The sequence below is a fragment of the Leptonychotes weddellii genome, chromosome 2, assembly GCF_054177405.1.
Source record: "Leptonychotes weddellii isolate Sample4059 chromosome 2, ASM5417740v2, whole genome shotgun sequence".
In the NCBI taxonomy this organism is placed as follows: Eukaryota; Metazoa; Chordata; class Mammalia; order Carnivora; family Phocidae; genus Leptonychotes; species Leptonychotes weddellii.
Genome location: NC_138370.1, coordinates 60,725,757 through 60,749,270, shown reverse-complemented (window position 1 = coordinate 60,749,270; position 23,514 = coordinate 60,725,757). Strand labels below are relative to the sequence as shown.

Sequence of the window (23,514 nt, the reverse complement as noted above, 5' to 3'; positions counted from 1 at the left end):
TTTTTGTTTTCCTGGGCTTTTCAAGCACTTATACAGGTGATTTTGGCTATGACATTTTTAGAGGTGGTTTTATTCACCAACTAGCACATTTATTAAAGAAAACCAGAGCCTCAGAAATTTTGAGCCCAACCCATTTATTTTTAGAAGAGCTGTGACTCAGCAGGTCACAAGGTGAGTTCATGATGAAGTGCACACACAAAGATCTAAGTGAATTCATTTGTCTGATGAAGCTACTGAAAATGCCTCATATGAGATGTTTATGGATGTGTCTTCAGAATTCGGGCAGTTACTAATGAGACTCTGTGGCAACCTGTACAAAGAAAGAAAAGGCAATTATATATCAAGAGTGATGTCACTTTGCCTCAATATGTGTCACTCTTGACAGCATTTACTGTTACTGTTTATAGTACTTGGATGAGTGAACACATTGCCTTAAGGAGGGACCTTTATTAACTGAAAGAGACTCCAAGCAGGAAGCCATCGCTGCATTTAAAGGACCCATCTCTCCCCTTCTCCCCTCGGCAGCTGCCTTAATCCAGAGTTTCTCCTTTGCAGATTCAGACCTAGTGTGAATGCACTACTGAAAATTGAGAGATCATTAATATTTCACAACCACTCAGAAAAAAAACAATGAATTTTTAACTTTTTAGATATTATATAGAGTAATCTGTGTTTTGTAAGTGGGGGATTTCAATTTTAGTACTGGTTGGACACAACTCAGCATTTATGATGTCCTTACTGTACACTAAAATAGACCATCTTGGGGCTATTGTCAAGATGACATCTACATTCTGTTTTTTAATTAAACATGTTCTGTGATAATGGTTTTCAAAGATAACTGGTCAAGTTGATTGTTTGATGTGTGCTCACCTTTTCCTTCTGAGGTCAGACCCTATTTTGAGACTTTATTTTTAAGATGCCTGTATTCACGGTCTACATCACAGAACACCTGCTTTCTTACCTCTATGAGAAACCTCTTTACTTAAAAGTCAGGTCCTTCTAGTACACTAAATTTATCTGAAAAGTGTATAACAGCAGGAATTCAGTGTCAGAATATGAATTCAGTTTTTTGTACATTCACATTTCACAGTTAAGGATTAACTCCTTAAGTATGGAGTTATGAGAAATGCTGCCTGGATATTTATGACAAATTGTGTACCTAGTCTTTAAAAATTAAATGGTAGCTTGAAAACAAACTGCTCAGTTTTGCCAGTAATGTTTGATTGCTTGATTTTTAATAGGCATTTAGAAACATGTGAGGGAAATGGGTTTAATTAATACATTCACTTCTTTTAAAAGATTGATACATTTATTGAGCGCATGTTCCAGCACTTGGGTTAGGCACCAATGATTAGAAAAGCAAAAGGCAAAAGCCAAAACCACAGAACACCACAGTAAAAATACCTACTACTCTTTGGGGGAAAGGTAATTAGTGTAAATAAATGATCAATTTATATTCCAACAAATAGCCATCACTAAAAGGAGGGAAATGACCACTAGGAAAATTGTTCATGTGCGCCTACTTAATTTTTAAACACTTGCTGTGGCTACAAATATATGGAACATGATGATTTCTTATTCCATCTCTAGGTGAGAGCTTGGTCTTTTATTTTTAAAGTCCTTAGGGGAGACAGGACTTATTTGTTCTTGGCTATTTGAATTAAGAGAACTTACCATCAAATCAACAAATTAAGTGCACCTTTAGTTTGACATTTTTTTTTATAAGATTTTTTTTAAATTTATTTATTTGAGACAGAGAGAATGAGAGACAGAGAGCATGAGAGGGAGGAGGGTCAGAGGGAGAAGCAGACTCCCTGCCGAGCAGGGAGCCCGATGCGGGACTCGATCCCGGGACTCCAGGATCATGACCTGAGCCGAAGGCAGTCGCTTAACCGACTGAGCCACCCAGGCGCCCCTAGTTTGACATTTTTGATGCTGAATACAAATTCCCAATATTTGATTGTCATTTCTTTCCTTCTCCTCCTCTCCACTTACCAGTTTGTCTTCCTCCTCCTTCCTCTTCTTCAACAACTAAAATATTGCTGGTTGGCTGTATTGGGCATTAAATGGGTGGGAGACACTATTCTCAATCTGTTATGTAGATTAATTCTGCCATCCAACAGGACTCCAGTACTGCTGTTCCTCTATTTTACAGATGAAGAAACAGAAACACTGAGAGGTGAACCTGCCCAAGCTTAGTGCAGCCTCCTGTGGAAGTAGCTTAGCTGCTTCTTTTGCATGCTGCGTGAGAAAACACTCTGACTTATGGTACAGATGAAACCAGATGAGTTTCTCTCTGTTTAGGTTTACTTGTTAACTAAAGAAAGGGCCTTTTTTTCCCCACTTCATCCAACCTCATTTAAGCCACTTTAAAAATAAATCTCTTAATATGTCTTACTGTATGCTGACTTCTTTTATTGAATAATGCACCAAGTAGGAAAATGTAATGCTTAGCCCAAATACAGTTATTGAGTATATAGGTAAAGATAACACAAACTACTGCAAGTGATATTTGGAAAGAGGGGGAAGACTGTATTCTTTGGGGTTATCCAAGAGATATTTAAAATAATAGGAAGCAGCAGGATATAATAACACAAACTCGGATATATGATGATAATAGTTCTATCGGTTGCATTTCATAAATGAACACTATTGAATATATTTTAATCCAGTTTACTTCTGGGTTCATATGATATTTGCTGTCATTCCACTTACATAGAAATACAGTTAATAGCTACAAAGATACTCATCACAACATTGTTGTGAGAGTTATTGGAAAAAAAAGTATGTCCAAAATCTTTCATTTTTGAGAAAATTTAAAATTGTTTCGCAGATCAACCTCTGGTTTTTTCACATGTAAACTAAATATAATTTAAATAACAGGGAATTACATCCTTGCTTTGTGTATACAACAATTTAAACAAAGTTAATGCTCAGAAAATATATTCTGAAAGGTGAGTGAATCTAGAAAATTGGGTTAGTGTACTTGGCTGAATTTGGATAATTTAAGCACAAAAGAAATTCTGTCAAGAAAATAAACCTTAAATATTGTTAGAAATGTTGTATCTATATATTTGAAGCATCCTTTACTTTTGCTTTTAAGAAAAAAGAAACTTATGGAGAATTATGAGGTGAGCTAATATTACCTGAATTATAGAAATTGTTTATGTAATCTGAATATTAGCTTACTTCCCAGCTTTTCTTTGCTGGTTATCCTCTGTGGTTTTAAGTAGCGAGGGAAAAAAACATCTCCAAGAGGAGCAAAGGAAGAGTGGAATGTCAGAAGGAGGCCCACTGAAGCTTCCCTCAAAAAATAGTGGCAGATATATCTTCAAGATGTATCTGAGAGATGGTTATTATCATCTCTGCACCCTCTGGAGGCTAAATCATTTGACAGCATAAAGTCTGAACAAATACAAATTTGTCCAGAAGTTAGAAGAAAAGTAGTATTGAGAATTAAGACACATTGAGAAGGTATTTCTAGTAGCTTCTTTGATCTTATTGCCTGAAATTAATTCTTTTGCATACTACTCCTTTTGCACTGTAAATTTTCCTTTCCCCTGAAGAGGGAAAAAGATGAAGAATGATTTACAGAAGAAAGGAAAATGGGTCCAGAAAGATTAGGTCATAGAGATCAATTTTACCACCTAAAATCTTGCTGGGAAATTAACTTCTCCAAGGAAGCCTCTCATAATCTTTATTTTATTTTATTTTTTTTAAAGAGTTTATTTATTTATTCATGAGAGACAGAGAGAGAGAGAGAGAAGCAGAGGGAGAAGTAGGCTCCCAAGGAGCAGGGAGCCCGAAGCGGGACTCGATCCCAGGACCCTGGGATCATGACCTGAGCCGAAGGCAGACGCTCAACCGTCTGAGCCACCCAGGCGCCCCTAATCATTATTTTAATACTGTATCCTTCCCCTTCTTCCTACATCCCTACTTTCATCCCTTTATCCTCATCTACTTTGTTTTGTAACATTCATCACCTCAAGATAGGTTATAAAATTTGAGTATATAGTTATTTATTTATTTTTTTAAGATTTTATTTATTTATTTGAGACAGAGAGAATGAGAGAGAGAGAGCACATGAGAGGGGGAAGGTCAGAGGCAGAAGCAGGCTCCCTGCCGAGCAGGGAGCCCAATGTGGGACTCGATCCAGGGACTCCAGGATCACGACCTGAGCCGAAGGCAGTCACTTAACCAACTGAGCCACCCAGGCGCCCTGAGTATATAGTTATTGCTCATTGTTTCTACCAGTAAAAATGTAAGCTCTTTGAGGGCAGGGATCTTTATTTCCTTCATTAATATATTAAAAGTACTTAGAAAAGTGCCTGGGGCATAATAGGTGCTCAAATATTTGTGGCAAAATACCCCTTTCTGGGGTGAGGTGGGGGGAGAGTAATTAAAGAGCCACTCAAAATTCCAAAAGATTTCTAAGATAAATGTAAATAAGGAATCCTAAGTATTTTAAATAATTCATTAGAATTTAGTGTGACATTTTTCAAAGAAGATGATTATTTCCTTCCATGTACTACTGTTTAATTTATATTTCAGCCTCCCTCCAGGGAGCACGTTGGGCTGATCGTTTCAGGAAGTAAAGCTTAAAAGATGAGGGAGTTTATTTTATTAAAACAAGAGAAAAGAAAGAAGGAATGCATAGACTCATGGTTAGGGGTTTTCTAGGGAAATGGCCATTCTTCTATTTTATGCAGAGGGATTGAGTATTCTGTTTGTACCTCATTCATTTAACTATTGTTATGGGTTGGTGAGTGTTTCTGAGGAACTGAGTTTATTATAGAAATTTATGTCATCTGATTTATCCCAGTTGGAAGAGAGAAAAGAGGGCACAGTGAGAACATAGATTAATTTATACTTTATTATATATTTAATTAAAATGTATCTATATTTTATTAGAATGCCCTAAATTAGAGGGCATTCAAAATTGTAATCTGTTGACCAATGCTATTTTGTAATAAAATGTTAGTGGCAAAGTGAGAAAAATAAGGCTATCCATATCCTTCAAATCAGCAATCCCATTTCTAGGAATTTATTCCGTTTTTACATAGAAATACAGTTAATAGGTACAAAGATACTCATCACAACATTGTTTATACTTGCAAAAAAAGAAATCTCAGTATCTACTAAAACTTCAATATGTCTATACAATGCAATTTTATGCAAAGTATAGAAATGTATTGAATGAAATGAAGAGATATCCATCAAATACTAAGTCAAAAAAGGAGATTTTTAAGGCAGTATAATTGTGTGTGTCATCCATACAAGTATATTCAAGCATGAACAACTCAAATATAGTGTTAGCAGTGGTTATTGGGATAGGGGAGGATTCTTTAAAAGTTTTCCCTGCCTATATTTTATATTTTTATACAATTAGAAATTAGAATGTATAAGACACATAATAGCATTTATCGAGAGATAAGTCAGTGTTTGTACATTACATCTTCATAATTTGGGGATATTTCACTGACCTTTGGTATTAAAAAGACTTGAGGTTTGGAACATGTGTTCCCTTCATTTAATAGCTATGTAAGTTCAGCAAAAGGAAGACTTCCACTTCTTATATACAGCTCTTTAATTTTTTGAATACATAGACATGGGAAGCACTCTGGCCATTAGTAATACACACACACACACACACACACACACACACACATACACTCCTCAACAGCTTAGAACATATTTTTGCACATTGTATCTCTTAAAATGTGGAGGCTGGGTTATATTACTGCTCTTGTTTTTAAAAAGTGGGAGTTTAATGTTCATGTGCTTTGTGCGAGTTGTCCAAGTTCATTCAGCTGGTAAATTCTGGGCTCTGAAATTCAGATCTCTGTGCCTACCAAAATCAGGTTCTTTTTTTTTTTTTTTTTTTTTTACATGCAATGTTATGCACAACGGCAGGCAAATAAATGGTACGCCCTTAAGCACACAGGGTACTTTTAAAGAATATCTCCATGCCCCCTGGACCTAATCCATGGCACCATTTGGAGTTCTTCCCTTGAGCAGACGCTGGTATTCTAGCCCGGAGAGAGAGAGGAAGGACTGTGGCCTGCCTTGGCAGCATTTCATGAGTAGCTATTCGAGCTACTGTGTTGCAAGTTCACCTGATGATAGTGGCTGGTTTGTCTTGCCTTCTCCTGGCAGCCTACAGGGATTTAGATGAATTGGATTGAGAGTCAGATGGATTTCCAAGCTCCACCTATTTGTGATTTTTAACGCTGGAAAAGATATCAGCAAACTTGTCAGTTCTCTTCTACAGCTGGCAATATTTTGAATAATAGATTTCTCCTTTGGACACTTGTTTGAGAAAAATAATCCAAATCTTATCAAGATAAAAATACTTCTATGATCATGACAACCATTAAAAATGGTAAGTATAATTTCCTTTCATGAATACTGTATATATTTTGAGCTACTGTATTTAATAAGCTAAGGATATGTTAGGAGATTTTATCCATCCACTTGGCACCTCAAACCTAATATGTTTAAAACATAACTCTTTTTTTTTTTTTTTTAAAGTAGACTCCATGCTGGGCTTGGAGCCCAAGGTGGGGCTTGAACTCACGACTCTGAGATCAACACCTGAGCTGAAATCAAGAGTTGGATGCTTACCCAACTGAGTCCCCCAGGCACCCCTAAAACATAACACTTGATCTAACGCACCCCTGCTCCAGTCCACTTCCAACAGCTTTTTCCAGCTCAGCCATTGATGATGATATCCTTCCAGCTGCTCAGGCCAAAACCTCAGTGTCATCTGTGTGTCCTGTCCTCTTCTTACATCCTGTATCCAATCCACCAGCAAATCATGTTGAATTTGCCCTCAGAATATATTCAGTTTGGACCACTTCTCCCTCCTTGCACTGCTTCCACTCTGAATCAACTTACCAGCCTTTCTGGCCTGAGTGTTGGCAGTAGCCTCCTTACTGGTCTCCTTGCTCTCTCCTAAACCCTTTTGGTCCAGTCTCAGTGCAACAGCAGGATTGATTCCTTTAACATAGGTCTGTTCCTCTCGCTCTTGGGTCACAAAGGCAAAAACCATCCATCTCTTTCAAGTAAATGCCATAGTCATCCTAATGTCCACCCAGGCCCCTTGCTACCACTCTGACCCATTCCCTTACAACTACTCTGCCCCCACGCCTGTTCCAGCCACACTGGCCTCTGCTGGTCCCCCCAATGCCCCAGGCTGCTCCTGCCTAGCCCTCTTCCCCACATTGCTCTGGCTCACTCCCAGAGCTTCTTTCAGACTCTACTCAATTGCCAGTATCTCAGCTTCTTGGCTTTTGTACTAAAGCTCCCTACCCCACTACCTGTCATTATTTTTCTTCAAACTACTTACCATTATATGTTACTTATTATATGCCTGGTGTGTCTCCCCTGCTAGAATGCATATGTCGCAAGAGGTCAGGTATTTTTGTTTATCTTGCTAAATGCTCGATACCTAATGCCTGAAACCATGCCTGGCACAGCGAGGGCCTCAACCGATATTTGCTGACTATTTGTTGAACCAAAAGTTCTTTCTTTCTTTTTTTTTTTTTTTTAATATTTTATTTATTTCTTTGACAGAGAGAGCGAGAGCAGGAACACAAGCAGGGGGAGTGGGAGAGGGAGAAGCAGGCTGCCCACCGAGCAGGGAGCCCGATGTGGGACTCGATCCCAGGACTCTGGGATCATGACCTGAGCTGAATTCAGACGCTTAACGACTGAGCCACCCAGGCGCCCCCAAAAGTTATTTCTTGATTATAGTTAATATCAGGCATTGTATTGGGCATTAGAGTACTATGTAAATATTAGTCTTGCTAAACTATGCTTAAATATATCATGTTGATTTGGGGAGGAGAATGTGAAATAATTTCTTCTTAATCATTAGACTTTTAGGCAAATGGCATTGATTTAAACAAATTTGCCAAAAACATCCCATTTCAGGTGTCAAACCATCATTTATACAATAGTTTTAGCTATACTAGCTATTTTTTTATTTCAGCATTTGCCTCCTGTCTGTTTTTGTTTTCCAGAAAAGAGGCACAGTTAGATGAAGAAGGACAATTTCTTGTCAGAATAATATATGATGATTCTAAAACTTATGATTTGGTTGCTGCTGCAAGCAAAGTCCTCAGTAAGTTGAATGTGACTTTCCTTCTTTGGCTAAATTATACATAGAAGCCCAGAGGAATACATGAACCAAGATCCCATTGTATAGTTCCATAGGTTGTACACTGCACAACAGTGGAGGGAAGGCTCAGGCTTTCCTGAGTCCTAGTTTTCCGTTACAAGCTCTTTAGAGAGTGGAGAAGCTCTCTGCACGCCCTCACAGAAAACCATGTGTTGGGGTGGAAAAAAGTTATTGAGACTTCATGTAATAATAACTTCAGTTATGGTGTCAACAACACAGTAATTACAAAAATGTAGTATGCAGAAAATATTGTCCCCAAACCTCTCTTGCAATCTCGTGTTCCATTAACTATTGGTAAAAGAAACAAGAAACAGGTCTACATCAGGGAAAGCTCATGCAAAGTAGGCAAAGTTCAAAAACAGCTTCATGGGGAAAAAAAGTTGTTCTCAAAATTATTCTCTTGTGCTTAATTTACAACTAGGCCACAGTTTGGGTAGAATAGAAAGAAACTTTTTAGCTTTGCCACTGATAACTAGAAGAGCAAATACCTATTACAGAATACAAGAATTACAAAGAAAGAATGGTAATTTGTTAATAATAAAAATATTCAGCCTCGTTAGTAATCAAAACAGAGACAAATATGAAATTTTATTCATATAGATTTGGTAATTTTTAAAATTAAGCATCTAGTGTAGTCAAAAGTAGAGTTAAAGAAGAAATCGCACACATTGTTAATCTGATGGTAAATTAAGACAACATTGTAGAGAATACTTTTGCATCATTAGTCAAAGTCTCTTAAAAATGTACAAACCCTTTAGGAATTTTTCCTAAAGGAATTATTAGATCTATTTGCATTAAGATTTATGTATATTTTCATTTCAGAATAACTTGTATTATCAAAAATTGGAAAAGTCTACCTTTTTGATAAGAGTGGATTGGTTAAATAAATTGTTGTGTCCCTAAGTTAATGAGATGGCAGTTAAAATGGATATTACAGAAAAAAATGTAAAGATTTTAGGAAATATTAATAATTGAACATTAAGAAAAAAGCAGGATATTGGGGTACATATTATATGTAACCAATTTATTAAATATGCATATTTACATTAAGAAAGCAAGTTTTCACCAACATACTGTCATGTGCATTCTTGGTTTTTTTTCTGTGTTTTTCAGAAAAACTAAGTTAATACATTAAATATAGGTTTAAAAAAGTTCAAAATTAATAAAGTAGTTTGTTGTGAAAGCTGAGAAACTGTTTTGCCCGTAGGTACACATCTACACTGCTGACCTGTCAATATTTTGTCTTCACAGATTTCATTGTATTGTTCAGGTCAGAATTTTTTCTTGTGATCAATGTCTACCTGTGCAAAAATTGAGGCTATTTTAATTTTTTAATTATGCACCTATTTTCATTCTTCCCATTAACAATATTCTAGCTGTAATATGTTTTATTGTTGTTGTTCTCCCAAACCTATAAATAGATCTCAATGCTGGGGAAATCCTCCAAATGTTCGGGAAGATGTTTTTTGTCTTTTGTCAAGAGTCTGGTTATGATACAATCTTGCGTGTCCTGGGATCTAATGTCAGAGAATTTCTACAGGTAAGTAATTTGAAGTCTCGTAGTTAAAAGTTCTGAGTTAACTGATTCTTTTTTTTTTTTTTAAAGATTTATTTATTTATTTATTCATGAGAGACAGAGAGAGAGAGAGAGAGAAGCAGAGGGAGAAGCAGGCTCCCAAGGAGCAGGGAGCCCGATGCGGGACTCGATCCCAGGACTCTGGGATCATGACCTGAGCCGAAGGCAGACGCTTAACCGTCTGAGCCACCCAGGCGCCCCTGAGTTAACTGATTCTTAAACAGAGGCTCTGGAATACTTTTGCTCAGCCAGCTAGATGACGGTGTCTTGCTGCTGAAATGGAATCACAGTGAATCACGTAAAATAATGGTTATTGGGTGGTATTGAATACATTTTTGCATTTTTGTTTCATATATTTTTCTTTAACTTTTGGTTGCTGACCTTGAATATTCAAGCTGTAAATTAATGCTCTCTGAGAATCTCAGCATGGCCTATTGTGATCTGTTTAACTGCCGCCTTTTTCATGGTTTATATGTGCTAGTAGTTGTAGTTTTATGTTTCAGATATATAATGCGGTCTTATTTTTTTCTCTTTTAAGGTATTCTTAGTTTGTATAGTATAATTAAATAGTATCGATGACGTTCTCCGTGGGCTCAAAGTTTGGGAGAAAGCACAATGGCTTTCAGGTCCTCGGCCACCAAAACAAATTTGAGAAGCATTGCTCCCAGTTACATATTAATTAAGCTACTGTAGAAAAGAAAATAGGAGAGCACTCCCAAAGTCAATTTCTGTTGAAGTGAAAAAAATAATGTCCCCAAAGACCTTTGTCTTCTATGCTTGTTTAAATTACCTTAAAAGTTTTTACTATTAAATTACCCATTAGATGAGAGGCTATTTTTGGATTGACTGCCCTATTTTAAGCACAGGCATTTATAAGACCCTCTTCTTGAAATGTGTTAAGGTTGAAAATTATTTGGTTGTTTGTAAAGGATTATTTCTAACCCAGCTGATGAGAGTGGCCAGATCTTGCTGGAAAATGATGTCAGTGTAATACTAGCTGAGCCGAAGCCCAGTTTGGAGGGAATGTAAACTACTTTCAATCCAGCTGCATTATTGATTTAACAGCCAAAATAAGAACTGTAGTGTTTAATCAAAATGTCTGTTGTTTACATAGTGACATTTTTCTTATAAACTTAAAACAGCACTAAATCAAGATGGAAACTGGTTTGTAATGCCCTGCCGTGGATTTATAGAACTACTGGTGTCAAAAAAAAAAAAAAAAGCTGCCAATTCCAAATGAAGTCGCTGCCAGGAGATTTTTAAATTAAGCGTTAACAGGCTGTATTTAAATGAGTTATTTTAAATGGATTAAAGTTTGATATTGAAAGTTTTTTGGGATTTTGGATTTTTGAATGAATATTCCGTTTTTTAAAACTTTTGTTGACTCCTGTCCCCTTATTGGCAAAGTTGCAATTTGCAGTTTCTCTGTTTTAACTTTAACTTTTGTTCTCATGGCCACATCTCCATAACAAAACAACTATCCAAATGATTTTACAAAAAAAAAATTTTTTTTAAAGATTTATTTATTTATTTGACAGAGAGAGACACAGCGAGAGAGAGGGAACACAAGCAGGGGGAGTGGGAGAGGGAGAAGCAGGCTTCCTGCGGAGCAAGGAGCCCGATGTGGGGCTCGATCCCAGGACCCTGGGATCATGACCTGAGCCAAAGGCAGACACTTATCGACTGAGCCACCCAGGTGCCCCACAAAAAATTTTTTTAACCTTTACTCCTTGTGACCCTTTACTAAATTTGTAACGGCATAGTAAGAGAGCAAGCAGCCTCTTGGTGGGTTTCCCTGCGTTCTAGTACTGCACCATCCAATAGGATAGCCACTAGCCACATGTAGCTACTAAGTATTTGAAATGTGATGTGCTATGGGTAAAATACAGAACAGATTTCAATGGCAGTACAAAAAGAATACAAAATTGCTGATAAATATTTTATATAAATTCCATGTTGAGATGATAATATTTTGGATATACTGAGTTCTATAAAAAAATCATGGGGACGCCTGGGTGGCTCAGTCAGTTAAGCGTCTGCCTTCGGCTCAGGTCATGATCCCAGGGTCCTGGGATCGAGTCCCACATCGGGCTCCCTGCTCCAATGGCTTTTATTGCCTTCTGTTTCCATTGGATGGCATTACTTTAAGTAGCCCTAAGTCCTTTTTCCTCAAAGTCAATATGCAACCTTAGTTAATGTATCTTTAAATTACATAAGATTTTATTTTTCTTTCACTGTGAGTGTGAATAATGAAGAAACTAGAAAGTTAGAATACTGCGAAATTTTCACCAATATTGGATATTTTTTACCTAATTCTTTTTTCCCCTGTTTTTCAAATTGCATATCTTACCGGCAAATTGAATGGATTAAAATACTCTAGGTATTTGTCTTATGATTAGGCTATTTACATAGAAATTAAATGAATATTTTTTCTGTATAAGTGATTACAAAACAAAGCAACTGATTTTCATAGATTGTTTTAAGATCCTTGTTCCCATATAAAAATTTACATTTCTCATTATATAAATTAATAAAACATTATTTTTTGTAAACTTTAATCCTTCACTAAAGAGTAAGATAAACTGGGTTTCATTTTAAAGAGAGTTCAAAAACTTTTCTTTCTTTTTCACCCCCTGATTTTAATCAGTCATCAAAGCCTTAGAGTCAATTTCCTAAATACTGTATTTTGAAAATTCTACCACCTTTCTTCATTTCCTCTACACTTTTGTGAGAGCTATCATTCTTTAGAGATTGGATGGTTTCCTAGCCTCCCTTCAAGCCTCTTCTGATCTCTTCTCCATTCTATAACTCTGCTGTTTCTTCTGAAATGCAAATATATCTCATTATATCATTTTCTTGCTTAAATCCTTCAACGATTCCCAATTACTTGCTGGAAAAGGTAGAAAATAATTAAAATGATTGAAACTACTTACATCCTCTATCCATCCTTCCTCTTCCTCTCCCGCAGCCTGGCCAAACAGAACTTCTTTTTTAAAATCTTTGTTTTTATCTTGTTCTCTCTATCCTCTGACCTTTGGCACCTGCTCTTCCCTTTGTCTGGAACACTGTTACTGCTACTTTCACCTAAATAAATCCTGCTTATCCCGCTGGTCAAATTACTTCTTCCAGGAGGACACTAGTCCTCTCTCCAATCTCTGCCCTTTCTAAGTCAGGGTAATTGTCATTTCCCATGTTTTCACAGTACACTTATTTCCCCAGCCCTCATATTTCTCACACTCTATTATTATTTCCTGTTTGTTGGGCTGGAATGTAAACTTCATGAGCCAGAAACCATGTACAATTTCTTAATGATGGTATCTCCACAGATACAATCTGTATCTGGGAATGAATAAGTATCATTTTTGAAGATTGAAGAATGAAGATGTGTTGTTTGTACAAAAAGAGGAAGCAAATACACCAACAGCTCAAGATTAATTCTTTTATTAAAGATAACAACATTTATTTTATTTTTATTTTATTATTCCTTTGATGAGACTATATAACTTCTTTAGAGATGAATTGCAATTTGAAATATATAATAATAGACACACACTAGATCAATGTCCACCTCGTGTGGACATGGCAAATTACTATTTATTAATTAATTTACAAGTTACATTATCTATATCTAGAAACTTTAAAATGATCATTCTAATATCTCCATTTGGAGTTCCCAGGCCACAATAAAATAGCTACTGGAATTATAACATGGAAAACCATTTGACTATGCCTTAGGCTGGGCAGCTCTGACCACTCATCATGGTTCCAGGGAGGAACTCCCTGGACTTTGTCTTTCCTCAGCGTCTCAGTTGGATACGTTATTAAGAATGGTTCTTGGCGCACCTGGGTGGCTCAGTAGGTTTAAGCATCCGACTCTTGATTTTGGCTCAGGTCATGATCTCACCATAGTGAGATCAAGCCACGTGACAGGCTCTGCACTGGGTGTAGAGTCTGCTTAAGATCCTCTCTTTCGGGGCACCTGGGTGGCTCAGTCATTAAGCGTCTGCCTTCTGCTCAGGTCATGATCCCAGGGTCTTGGGATCGAGCCCCGCATCAGGCTCCTTGCTCCAAAGGGAGGCTGCTTCTCTCTCTCCCACTCCCCCTGCTTGTGTTCCCTCTCTCACTGTGTTTCTCTCTGTCAAATAAATAAATAAATAAATGAAAATCTTTAAAAAAAAAAAAAGATCCTCTCTTTTCCTCTCCCTCTGTCCCTCCCCGCTCCTCTCTTTCTCGCTCTCTAAAAAAAAAAAAAAAAGTAGATAAACCTTGGAATTTATTATCCTTTAATTGATTTAGTAAACGGAAACATGATTTATCGAAAAGATAAAAACAGGAAGACATTTTGATTTCGATTTTTGAATTTTATACATTTTACTTGGATATGTTGTTTTACAGATAAGATCATGTTTCAGCAAGAGTTTTTCTTCTATTCTGCCATTTCCTTAATTGTAAATTAGGAATAAAATGTGCAGTTTCATGCTGCTATTGTAGTAAATTTCTATTTGAAGCTTCTAGTGTATTGATTAAAACAGTGCAGAAAATATGGAGGACTTGAAAACTTCATAAAAAAAAAAAACTAGCTCGTAAGGAATGTCCGAAGTGACAGTGTTTGCACGTTAATCCACACTCATCTTACTTCCAGTGTCCTATTTGCATTATTGCTGATTGTGTTTTCCAAAAATCACTGCATTAATATCTCCCACATCACATGCTCCCCTGAAATATGATTTTGCCACTCCCATCACGAGGTAGAATTTGCCTTCCCTTGAATCTTAGTTGGCTTTAGTGATTATTTGACCAATAGAACATGGCAGAAGTAACATTTTGATACTTTCTAGGCTTGTTCATAAGAAGTCTTAAAGTTTCCACCTGAGTATCTGGGAATAGTTGTTCTTGGGATGCTCGCTCCAGGAACCCAGCGTCATGAAGTGAGAAGCCCAACCCACGTGCAGAGGTCATGTGTAGGCTCTCAGACAGCAGTGCTTGCTTAACTCCTAGCAAAGGGCCAACAAATACTCCTAGCTTTTGGGTGACCTGACCTGACATGATGACACCATCCCCAGCTTCATCTAACGCAACCCAAGAATTTCCTGAGTCCAGAAAATTCACAAAACCACTAGGGATAATAATATCTTATTGTTTTAAGCCAGTAAGTTTGGGGTGCTTTGACATGCAGTAATGCATAATTGGAACAGCACTCTGTGTATTGTTTTGCTCTTCATTTTTTATGTCTGTGTTAGTATGTACACGTGCACTTACATATTTACGGATGAGTCAAGAGTTTTGAGCAGGCCATGTTTGATAAGATAAGAATGATATACAGCCTCGGGGAATGAAACCCAAGTCAATCTACAGTGGGGCCACCAATTCATTCTCAATGGTGTTGTATTGCTATTACATTGTATATTGTTTACCTCCTAATACTTTTACAGAGGTAAAATGAAATTTAAATGAGCATGGAAAGCTGCCAGGTTGACTAATGAAAACTAAATGAGCAATGTGCAATCTTAGAGATTGGTCAGGATTTAAATTATGAGCCTGCTTAAATATGCATCAGAATCTCAGTTGAATATCAAGCCAATATTCTGTTATCATTTGCTGGAAACACTGGTTCCTTCCGCTAATTTTGGTATGGTGGCAGTTTCACTCATTCGTTCAGTTCATATCCATGAATGTTCCTCTACCAGTACCTCTCTGCAGTCTGCAATGGGATTTTCTTCAAATTCAGGTTGACTCGAGGTTTTGGCTTTTAAAACACAGCAGTGATTTGGCCAGCCTACCAGGAGCAGTCTAGGATTGATGATGGATCTAAAATTCTTAAATGTTTGTGTGGTGTTATTTGGGGAAATATGAGGATTTTCCTGAACAGCTGTGAAATTCTAATACTTCCCTAAATTATTTATAATATTTCTTAGACAAAAATGCACCATTCATTTTATTTTTAACTTTTGAATTTCAAAAGGACCTGTTTCTCTCAACACCCAAAATGCCAATTTCTATAACCTGCAATTTTAAAATGGACAAGTAAGGACTTATAAGGGAAGATGAGTATTTTAGAATTGTAAGACTGTTTTCTCTTTGAATAACTGACATATATTTTCACAATTTTATAAAGCATTGTCAATTGCAGTATATAAATGGGATATTTTGTAAACATGAATTTAAAAACAGTATAATAAGTAAAATATTTTACAGAGGTAATTCTATGATTATTTGCCTTTTTTTCTTTAATTAACATACTTTTCTTGAGAGGCTGGTAATGATAATTATATGTAGTTTTAACAATATTACCAGTGAAACAGTTTTCGTGACTCTGATACAATTTCTTTTTAAACAGTGCCTTACATTATTTCTTCTTAAAAAGATTGTATCTTTTCAGCCGGAAGGCTATTTCCCATGAAGTAGCTCCAAGAGGAAAAGGCAGGAGGGGTATCATGAATGCATTAACTTCTTACTTGTTCTGATCTCATGCTATTCACACCCCAACCTTGGTGCTTCCCGTTGTATCGGTTGGGTTTTCCAACTTTCTTTAGGTCCTGCTTGTTTCATTTTCTGATGTTCAAATTCTAAAATGACTTATGTCTTATAAAACTTGACAAAATATGTTTCAAATTGCATGCCACTTTATACACAAATGCTGGTGTTCGTCATGTTTTTCAGAAGTATAAGAAGTAAAAAGAAAGGAAATGCTTGATCTCATCTTTCTTCCTTAAAAAAGAGAGGTTTGAAATGACTGATTTTGAAGGTTTCTTCCTAATCTAAACTTCAGTCATGTTCTCCAATAACACAGGCCACTCCCTTCCCCCCAGTCACTAGGATAAGGCTACTTGGAGACTGAAAAATCTCTCTTAAAACTTTCAAGGCGACGACTTACTCCACCCACTTAACATGTGGGTCATTTAGAGATTTTTTCATTAGATGCCGAGGAAGCAGGGAAATGAGGTAGTTAATTCCTGGAAACTCCGCCTCTATAATTATGTATGAACGTATTTTTACTGTGCATCTTACAGAGACAACTTGCATTTATTTTGAACCATTCCAAGATCTTTGAAAATATGGAACTTCAAAGTATTTCTCAAAGGAATAATAAATTCTCATTTGTTTCCTAAATCTGTGGATTGTACTAAATCCAGATCTCCACCACAGTTTCCCAGGATGCCAGCACTCATTTTTCTTCTGTAAATAATAAATGCTAGGTGACAAGATGAATTGGACTTAATGGATTAGCAGAATTCCTGAGTAGAAAAAGTATATTCGTTTTGCTTGTAGAAAAAGCAGTAAAATGATATCAGAACATAAGAAGTGAAATAAAAACCTGACTACTCTTTTTGGCATCTTGAAAGAAAATAGATAAATGAACCTGCTCTCTAGCCCTTTCTTGTTTTCTGACTTTATAAAGCTAAGAAAAATGAAGTCAGAGCATACTTAAGCTTTGCTTTATTGTTTGCTGGGAATCTACTGTGCTAAAATATATGTGTTTACATTTTTTTATGTCTCTTTTATGTACTTGTACTTCTTTATAACTGGCCATTCAGGTCTTTTTTTGTATACCTATTCCCATGGTATATTTAGAAATAAAACAGAATACCAGTTTTAATATGAAACTCTTGTTCTCCAGAATACATTGCTACCATCATGTGGATGAATAATTAGCTTTATATAGATCATATTATAAAAGGTGGACAGAGTTGTCCCTTGGCTTTTTTGAGAATCTTTTTTTGTCGTCTTTCAGGTTGCTGCAAAGAAGTACAGTGTAACTGAAGAAGGCTCATTTTTAGCAATAGAAATGTACTCAAATGAAATCAATTTAATTTTTAATCATGAAGTCCATTTCTAATAGTAGACAGGCTGTGGTCATCACTTGAATTTTGAGAGAATAAAACCAATAAAACCAAGTAAAGAAAGCTGCAACTAAAGAAATCCCGAGAGTATTTTGTGTGTTAGATACTATCTAAAGAAAATCAATCTTAGATTAAGTGGTGTTAAATCTTTTATGCTCCAGGAAAGCACTTTACTTGTCCATTTAATTAATAGCAAATTCAATAAAACAATAAAACTCTGGAGAGTTGGTTACCACAAAAACTTAAAAGGTGAGCATTCTGGCTTGATGCGTTTTGGTATTCCACTTGCTTTGAAGTGATGAATTTAAGCAATATTTTATTATCAATTTTAATACCTTAGGATTATCAGTATTTTTATTTAAATTAAAATGGGTCCACATCTAGGGTGCCGCGTCTACCTTTGTGTGACTCATGGCAAAGGGTCTTGGGCTATCCTGGCTTATCTCTGGCCTTCGTTGGCATCAGTGGTGCTGCTTATTTAAATGGTGCCAGTTACTGTCTCATGCCATCTGTTTAGATGCATATAGAAATGTGCTAATGGTACAATTTGACACAAGAGGAAAATAGGTGAGGATGGAAGTGATGTTGGCATATTGATTTATGGTGTATTTGAACATTTTGTAGAGGGAAAATGTAAAGAAATCAAGATACGTATTTCAATTTATCATTGGACTCAATTTCTTTTTTCTTTGAAATCAGCCACAGCATAGTACCCGGGACTGACCACATTAGACGTTTCCTAAATGCAGCAACAAGCTCAATTTTTACTTTGTGAGAAATGGGAATAAGTACTAAACTTTTTTCATGATGTTTCTTAGCACCAAATTTTCTCTCACATTTTTTTGCAACCCCGGTAGTTGCAGAAGGGATCTGGAAGAGTTATAAAGGAACAGTCTTCATGTCTTCCCTTCCCAGGGAAGAATTTTCATGAGGAAAACTTACAGGAAGAACTTCCTACTACTCAACCAAGTAAAATAGTTTTAGGCCTTCAGTGGCTTGCAGCTTCTATAAACTGTCCGACACTTAGCATCTGCCATATTGGATTCCTTTTATATGACAATAGCAACCTCTAGAGGCAATCAGGACAAACTGAAATTTTTGTTAAGAGCGGGCCTGATTTGATTTTAACAGGTGTACTTTTCAGGAAGAAAACAAAAATCACTAGGCATGAAGGCAGTTGAAAAAGAAACCAGATTCACTCAATTGAGAAGACTATTGAAACATTTCTCTGAATCAGAATGTCAACCTTTCATGACCTAGCTCAGGGCTTCTCTTCTCTTTGAAGTCTTTGGACCCCATTCTTTCAGTCTGAGCTACTGGCTCCGATTTTTATGCCTCAAAAGCCACTCTGCACATTTATTTGTGATATGAACCATGAGCTGCTTAAAGTCAAGATCCATGTCCTGCAGATTTGTGTCTGACTCTCTACCCTGCCCCCAGCTTGTACCTCATACAGTTCATGATATATAATGCATATGGAGTAACTATAGAATGAATGAATCATTGAATGGAGGGGACAGAAAAAAACTAAACCACAGTGCCATCAGTGCCCTGGTGGGGTATTTCTCGAATTTGGGCACCCATGGAGCCACCTTGTACTCACTTCCTAATATCTCACTGGATTCTTCTGTTTTCCTAAATTGGCTTCTTTGAGATATTTGGAACTAGAACCGTAGTTCGATTTTGGCCTCTCTCCAGCACCTTCTTTTTTGATGCATTCTTTTATCCTCATGGGATTCTGAAACTATTTTATTTCACCTGTTTGTCTTTAGTGATAATGACCAGTTATTGGTCAATTACTATTTGCTTGGTGTATTAGTTTTTATTGCCACCGTAACAAATCACCACAAATATAAGTGCCTAAAACAACACAAATTTATTCTGTATTTTTTTCGGTCAAAGTCCATTAAGGTCTCACTAGACCCTAAGGAAGGTGTCAGCAGGACTCTGTTCCTTTATGTAGTCTCTAGGGGATAATTGTTTCCTTGCTCCTTCAGGTGTTGACAGTTTAGTTCGCTGCTGTTATAGGGCTGAGGACAATGTCATGTTTTTTGTTTTTTGTTTTTTTTTAAAGATTTTATTTATTTATTTGAGAGAGAGAGAATGAGAGACAGAGAGCATGAGAGGGAGGAGGGTCAGAGGGAGAAGCAGACTCCCTGCCGAGCAGGGAGCCCGATGCGGGACTCGATCCCGGGACTCCAGGATCATGACCTGAGCCGAAGGCAGTCGCTTAACTGACTGAGCCACCCAGGCGCCCGACAATGTCATGTTTTAAATCAAAGTCTACTTAATTCTAAAGCTACCTCACTCTTAATTCTTATACTGTGCTACGATGTGTGTATCTTACGACATACGTGTGACACACACAGGCGAGCACATTATGAACTGTTATTTGAAAGACCATGTTGGGCCAAATAAAACATACAGTTTACCCCATTCCTCCTGGTGCAATGGTGCAATTTATTATAAAATAAGTTTTGTGTATCAGTGAGTAAAACAGGATGTTGGGGAGTTTGGTATGTTCTATGTTAAGGGCAAAGCTACAAGTACAGAAAACATTTACTGGTAAATGTATTAGTTTTCCAAGATCCCATTCCAAAAGATAATTATTTCACAGGTCCGTGGTGATGCTGTATCTTGATTGGAGGGTACTAATAATATGAAACAATCCTGCTACTGTAACTTATAAAATGTTTTTAATTCTAAAATATTACCTCTCAAAATAATACGCTTATGTTTCATAGGCTTATCACTGATATAATTTTTTGCATTCATACTTTTTAGGATTGTAGTGTAAACAGAGGGTAATATGTGGTCACCTTGGGCATCCATATTGTTTGTTATAACATGCATATACAACTTCCCCAAACTCCTATAAATATGCATATCTTTGTTTTAGCCCATAACTATATTTTTCTTGCTTCTTATTACATACCACTTGTTCATTTATCCTTCTTTTAAGTGTATTAACTGTTAATAGCCTCAGATATTTGTCTTAATCATACTACTTTAGCTTTAAGTTCTCTATGGCTCATCCCTCACAGTTGTCCAGGTACACAGGGGAAAGTTGTGTGCTGTGTGAACCTTCACTCAATCATTCTGCCAACTAACCTCAGATTTGGGCCTTGTTTCCTTATCTTGTTTTTTCAATGTCAGCTGCCATTGTGGAGGCATCATCTATTCTTCCCATTTCCTCTTTATTGCAGAACCTTGATGCTCTGCATGACCACCTCGCTACTATCTACCCGGGTATGCGTGCTCCTTCCTTTAGATGCACCGATGCAGAAAAGGGCAAAGGACTCATTCTGCACTACTACTCAGAGAGAGAAGGACTTCAGGATATTGTCATCGGAATCATCAAAACAGTAGCTCAACAGATACATGGCACTGAAATAGACATGAAGGTAATGGTCAGTGATGGAGACTCTTCGGAACGCATGTGACATATAGAATATTAAGCATGATACTCCGTGAATTTACCTTTAGTTATCACTGCCAGTGGACCTCATCAGATATATATTTGAGCTATAAGAGTGCTGCACCAGCAATACTCTACATTTGGCCTTGGAAATCATTCTACAGGATATTTTTTTCCTTGTGGCAGCAGATATCTCTTTCCAATTATACATTGCTTAAGGCAACATGAAACCTAGTTTGCATCTCCTGTGAGCACACACCAGTTGGGCAGCAGAAGGATATGTGACTGGCTAAGCTGTAGCCTTCAACATACAAAAAACCCATAATGTGGATAGTCAAATTGTAAGAGAATATAAAATCAGATATTGTTCTGCTGTTCATTATTTCTTTGTAGATTTTTTTCGTCTGTCCCTGGAATATAGTTGGAATCTCTCATTTTGTGGTGTAAAAATTTTCCTCTTTTTTTTAAAAAGATCTAATTCTAAATCTAGTCTAATTTTTTTTTAAAGATCTAATTCTAATTCTAATTCTTTTATTAGATTACGAGGTGAAAGAAGCCAGGTCTTATACTTTAAAATTTGTGTTGCTATCGATAATACACGATCTTAGCTCTGTGCAATAAAGAGAACTGTTGTTTGACTCTTTGTGACCCACACGGTCCTCAGAATGAGTTCCTAGATTTGTAATTAAATCAGAGAATATAGAACTTTTTGGGGATTACTTGTATATTGTCAATCTACCCTTCAGAATGTATAATCAAGATCCCCTTCCACTGGTGGTATTTGAGATGACTCTTTTTCTGTGTCTTACCCAATTTGGTATTTTGCATAATTGCCAACTGATGGATAAAAATGACACTGCATGTATTTTTTTAAAGATTTTATTTATTTATTTAGTGGGAGCAGGGGGAGGGGTGAAGGGAGAGGGAGAACCTCAAGCAGACTCCTCCCTGAGTTCGGAGCCCAACATGGAGCTCGATTTCACGACCCGGTGATCATGACCTGAGCTGAAATCAAGAGTCAGATGCTTAACCAACGGAGCCACCCAGGCACCGTGACATTGCATGTATTTTAAAATATATATCTCTATTAAATTTCATTTCTCTCTGTGAATGTCATTTTTTATCATATTAAATAGAGCCACTTTGTATGCTTTGTAGATTGTTCACTGAACAAGTGTACTGGCTGAGTGGGAGCCTACAGGACAAGGGGGTGCTTTTCTCCTAATTCTACCCAAGAGGCCGTCTGGGCTACTAAAGGACCCATACCAGATTCGCAATTTTATTGTAAATAATTATTCAGTTTTCACATTGCACACGACAATGTCTAGAAATAGTTTCCTATTTAAGACATGCATAGTATTTGCATAATTGACCCTCTAAATGCAATTCTCATAACCAGTTTCTTAGGTATTTAGGTATTTTAACCAAACTGAAATGCAGACAATCAACACCATCTTCCCCTTTGAAATCCAGGTTATTCAGCAAAGAAATGAAGAATGTGATCACACTCAATTTTTAATTGAAGAAAAAGAGTCAAAAGAAGAAGACTTTTATGAAGATCTTGATAGATTTGAAGAAAATGGTACCCAGGAATCACGCATCAGCCCCTATACCTTCTGCAAAGCTTTTCCTTTTCACATAATATTTGACCGGGACCTAGTGGTCACTCAGTGTGGCAATGCCATATACAGAGTGCTTCCCCAGGTAAAATGACCTCACACTTCCTTGAGGCCTGAGACAAAAGGCCATGAAGACACCATTGTTACATATGGCCATTTATTCATTTAACACATTGTATATCACGTGATGTGCAACACATCATATATCATAAAGTTTTCAAATGTGAGCTGAGTATATTTGAGCATACTGCAACTTTCCCTAGGAAGGCTACTTATTTATTTATTTTTCTGTTTTAGTCACTTACAGGGACTGTGGGAAAATTATATGGGAATGCTTTTTATTTTTTTCAAAGGAGAAAATGGGTGATTTTCTGGTAACAAGCATCTTTCACTTATTTATTCATTCATTGAGTAAGTATGTGCTGACTTCAAATATCTTTCAAAGTCAATCATTGACATTTTCAGGGAATGAAGGGAATTTTACAAACACTTAAGAAGAAAATGATAGATTCTCATGGGGTTGAGCAGACAAAGCATCAAAGGACAACAGTTGGGGTGATGATGAGAGTCTGCCTTGGACTTGTATTATTCAGACCCATTTGAAAAATCCTTTCTACTTTTTTCTCTCACCTAACTTTTTTTTTTAAATTTTATTATGTTATGTTAGTCACCATACAATACATCATTAGTTTTTGAAGTGGTAATCCACAATCCATTGTTTTCATATAACACCCAGTGCTCCATGCAGTATGTGCCCTCCTTAATACCCATCACCGGGCTAATCAATCCCCCCTCCCCCCTCCCATCTAAAACCCTGTTTGTTTCTCAGAGCCCATAGTCTTTCATGGTTCATCTCTCCCTCCAAATCCTCCCCCCAT

General features: G+C 36.8%; 1 protein-coding gene across 2 annotated transcripts in view; it reads left to right on the top strand.

Annotated features, from left to right (window-relative positions):
* The window catches only part of GUCY1B1 (guanylate cyclase 1 soluble subunit beta 1), a 46,311-nt gene that overhangs the window by 9,763 nt on the left and 13,034 nt on the right, over window positions 1-23,514 (top strand). For both annotated transcript variants that reach the window (XM_006727271.3, XM_031026500.2), the window contains 4 exons: window positions 8,025-8,125; window positions 9,604-9,722; window positions 20,806-21,003; window positions 22,491-22,721. In XM_006727271.3, the coding sequence (XP_006727334.1) occupies window positions 8,025-8,125; window positions 9,604-9,722; window positions 20,806-21,003; window positions 22,491-22,721 (649 nt within the window). The remainder of the gene's footprint in view (window positions 1-8,024; window positions 8,126-9,603; window positions 9,723-20,805; window positions 21,004-22,490; window positions 22,722-23,514) is intronic.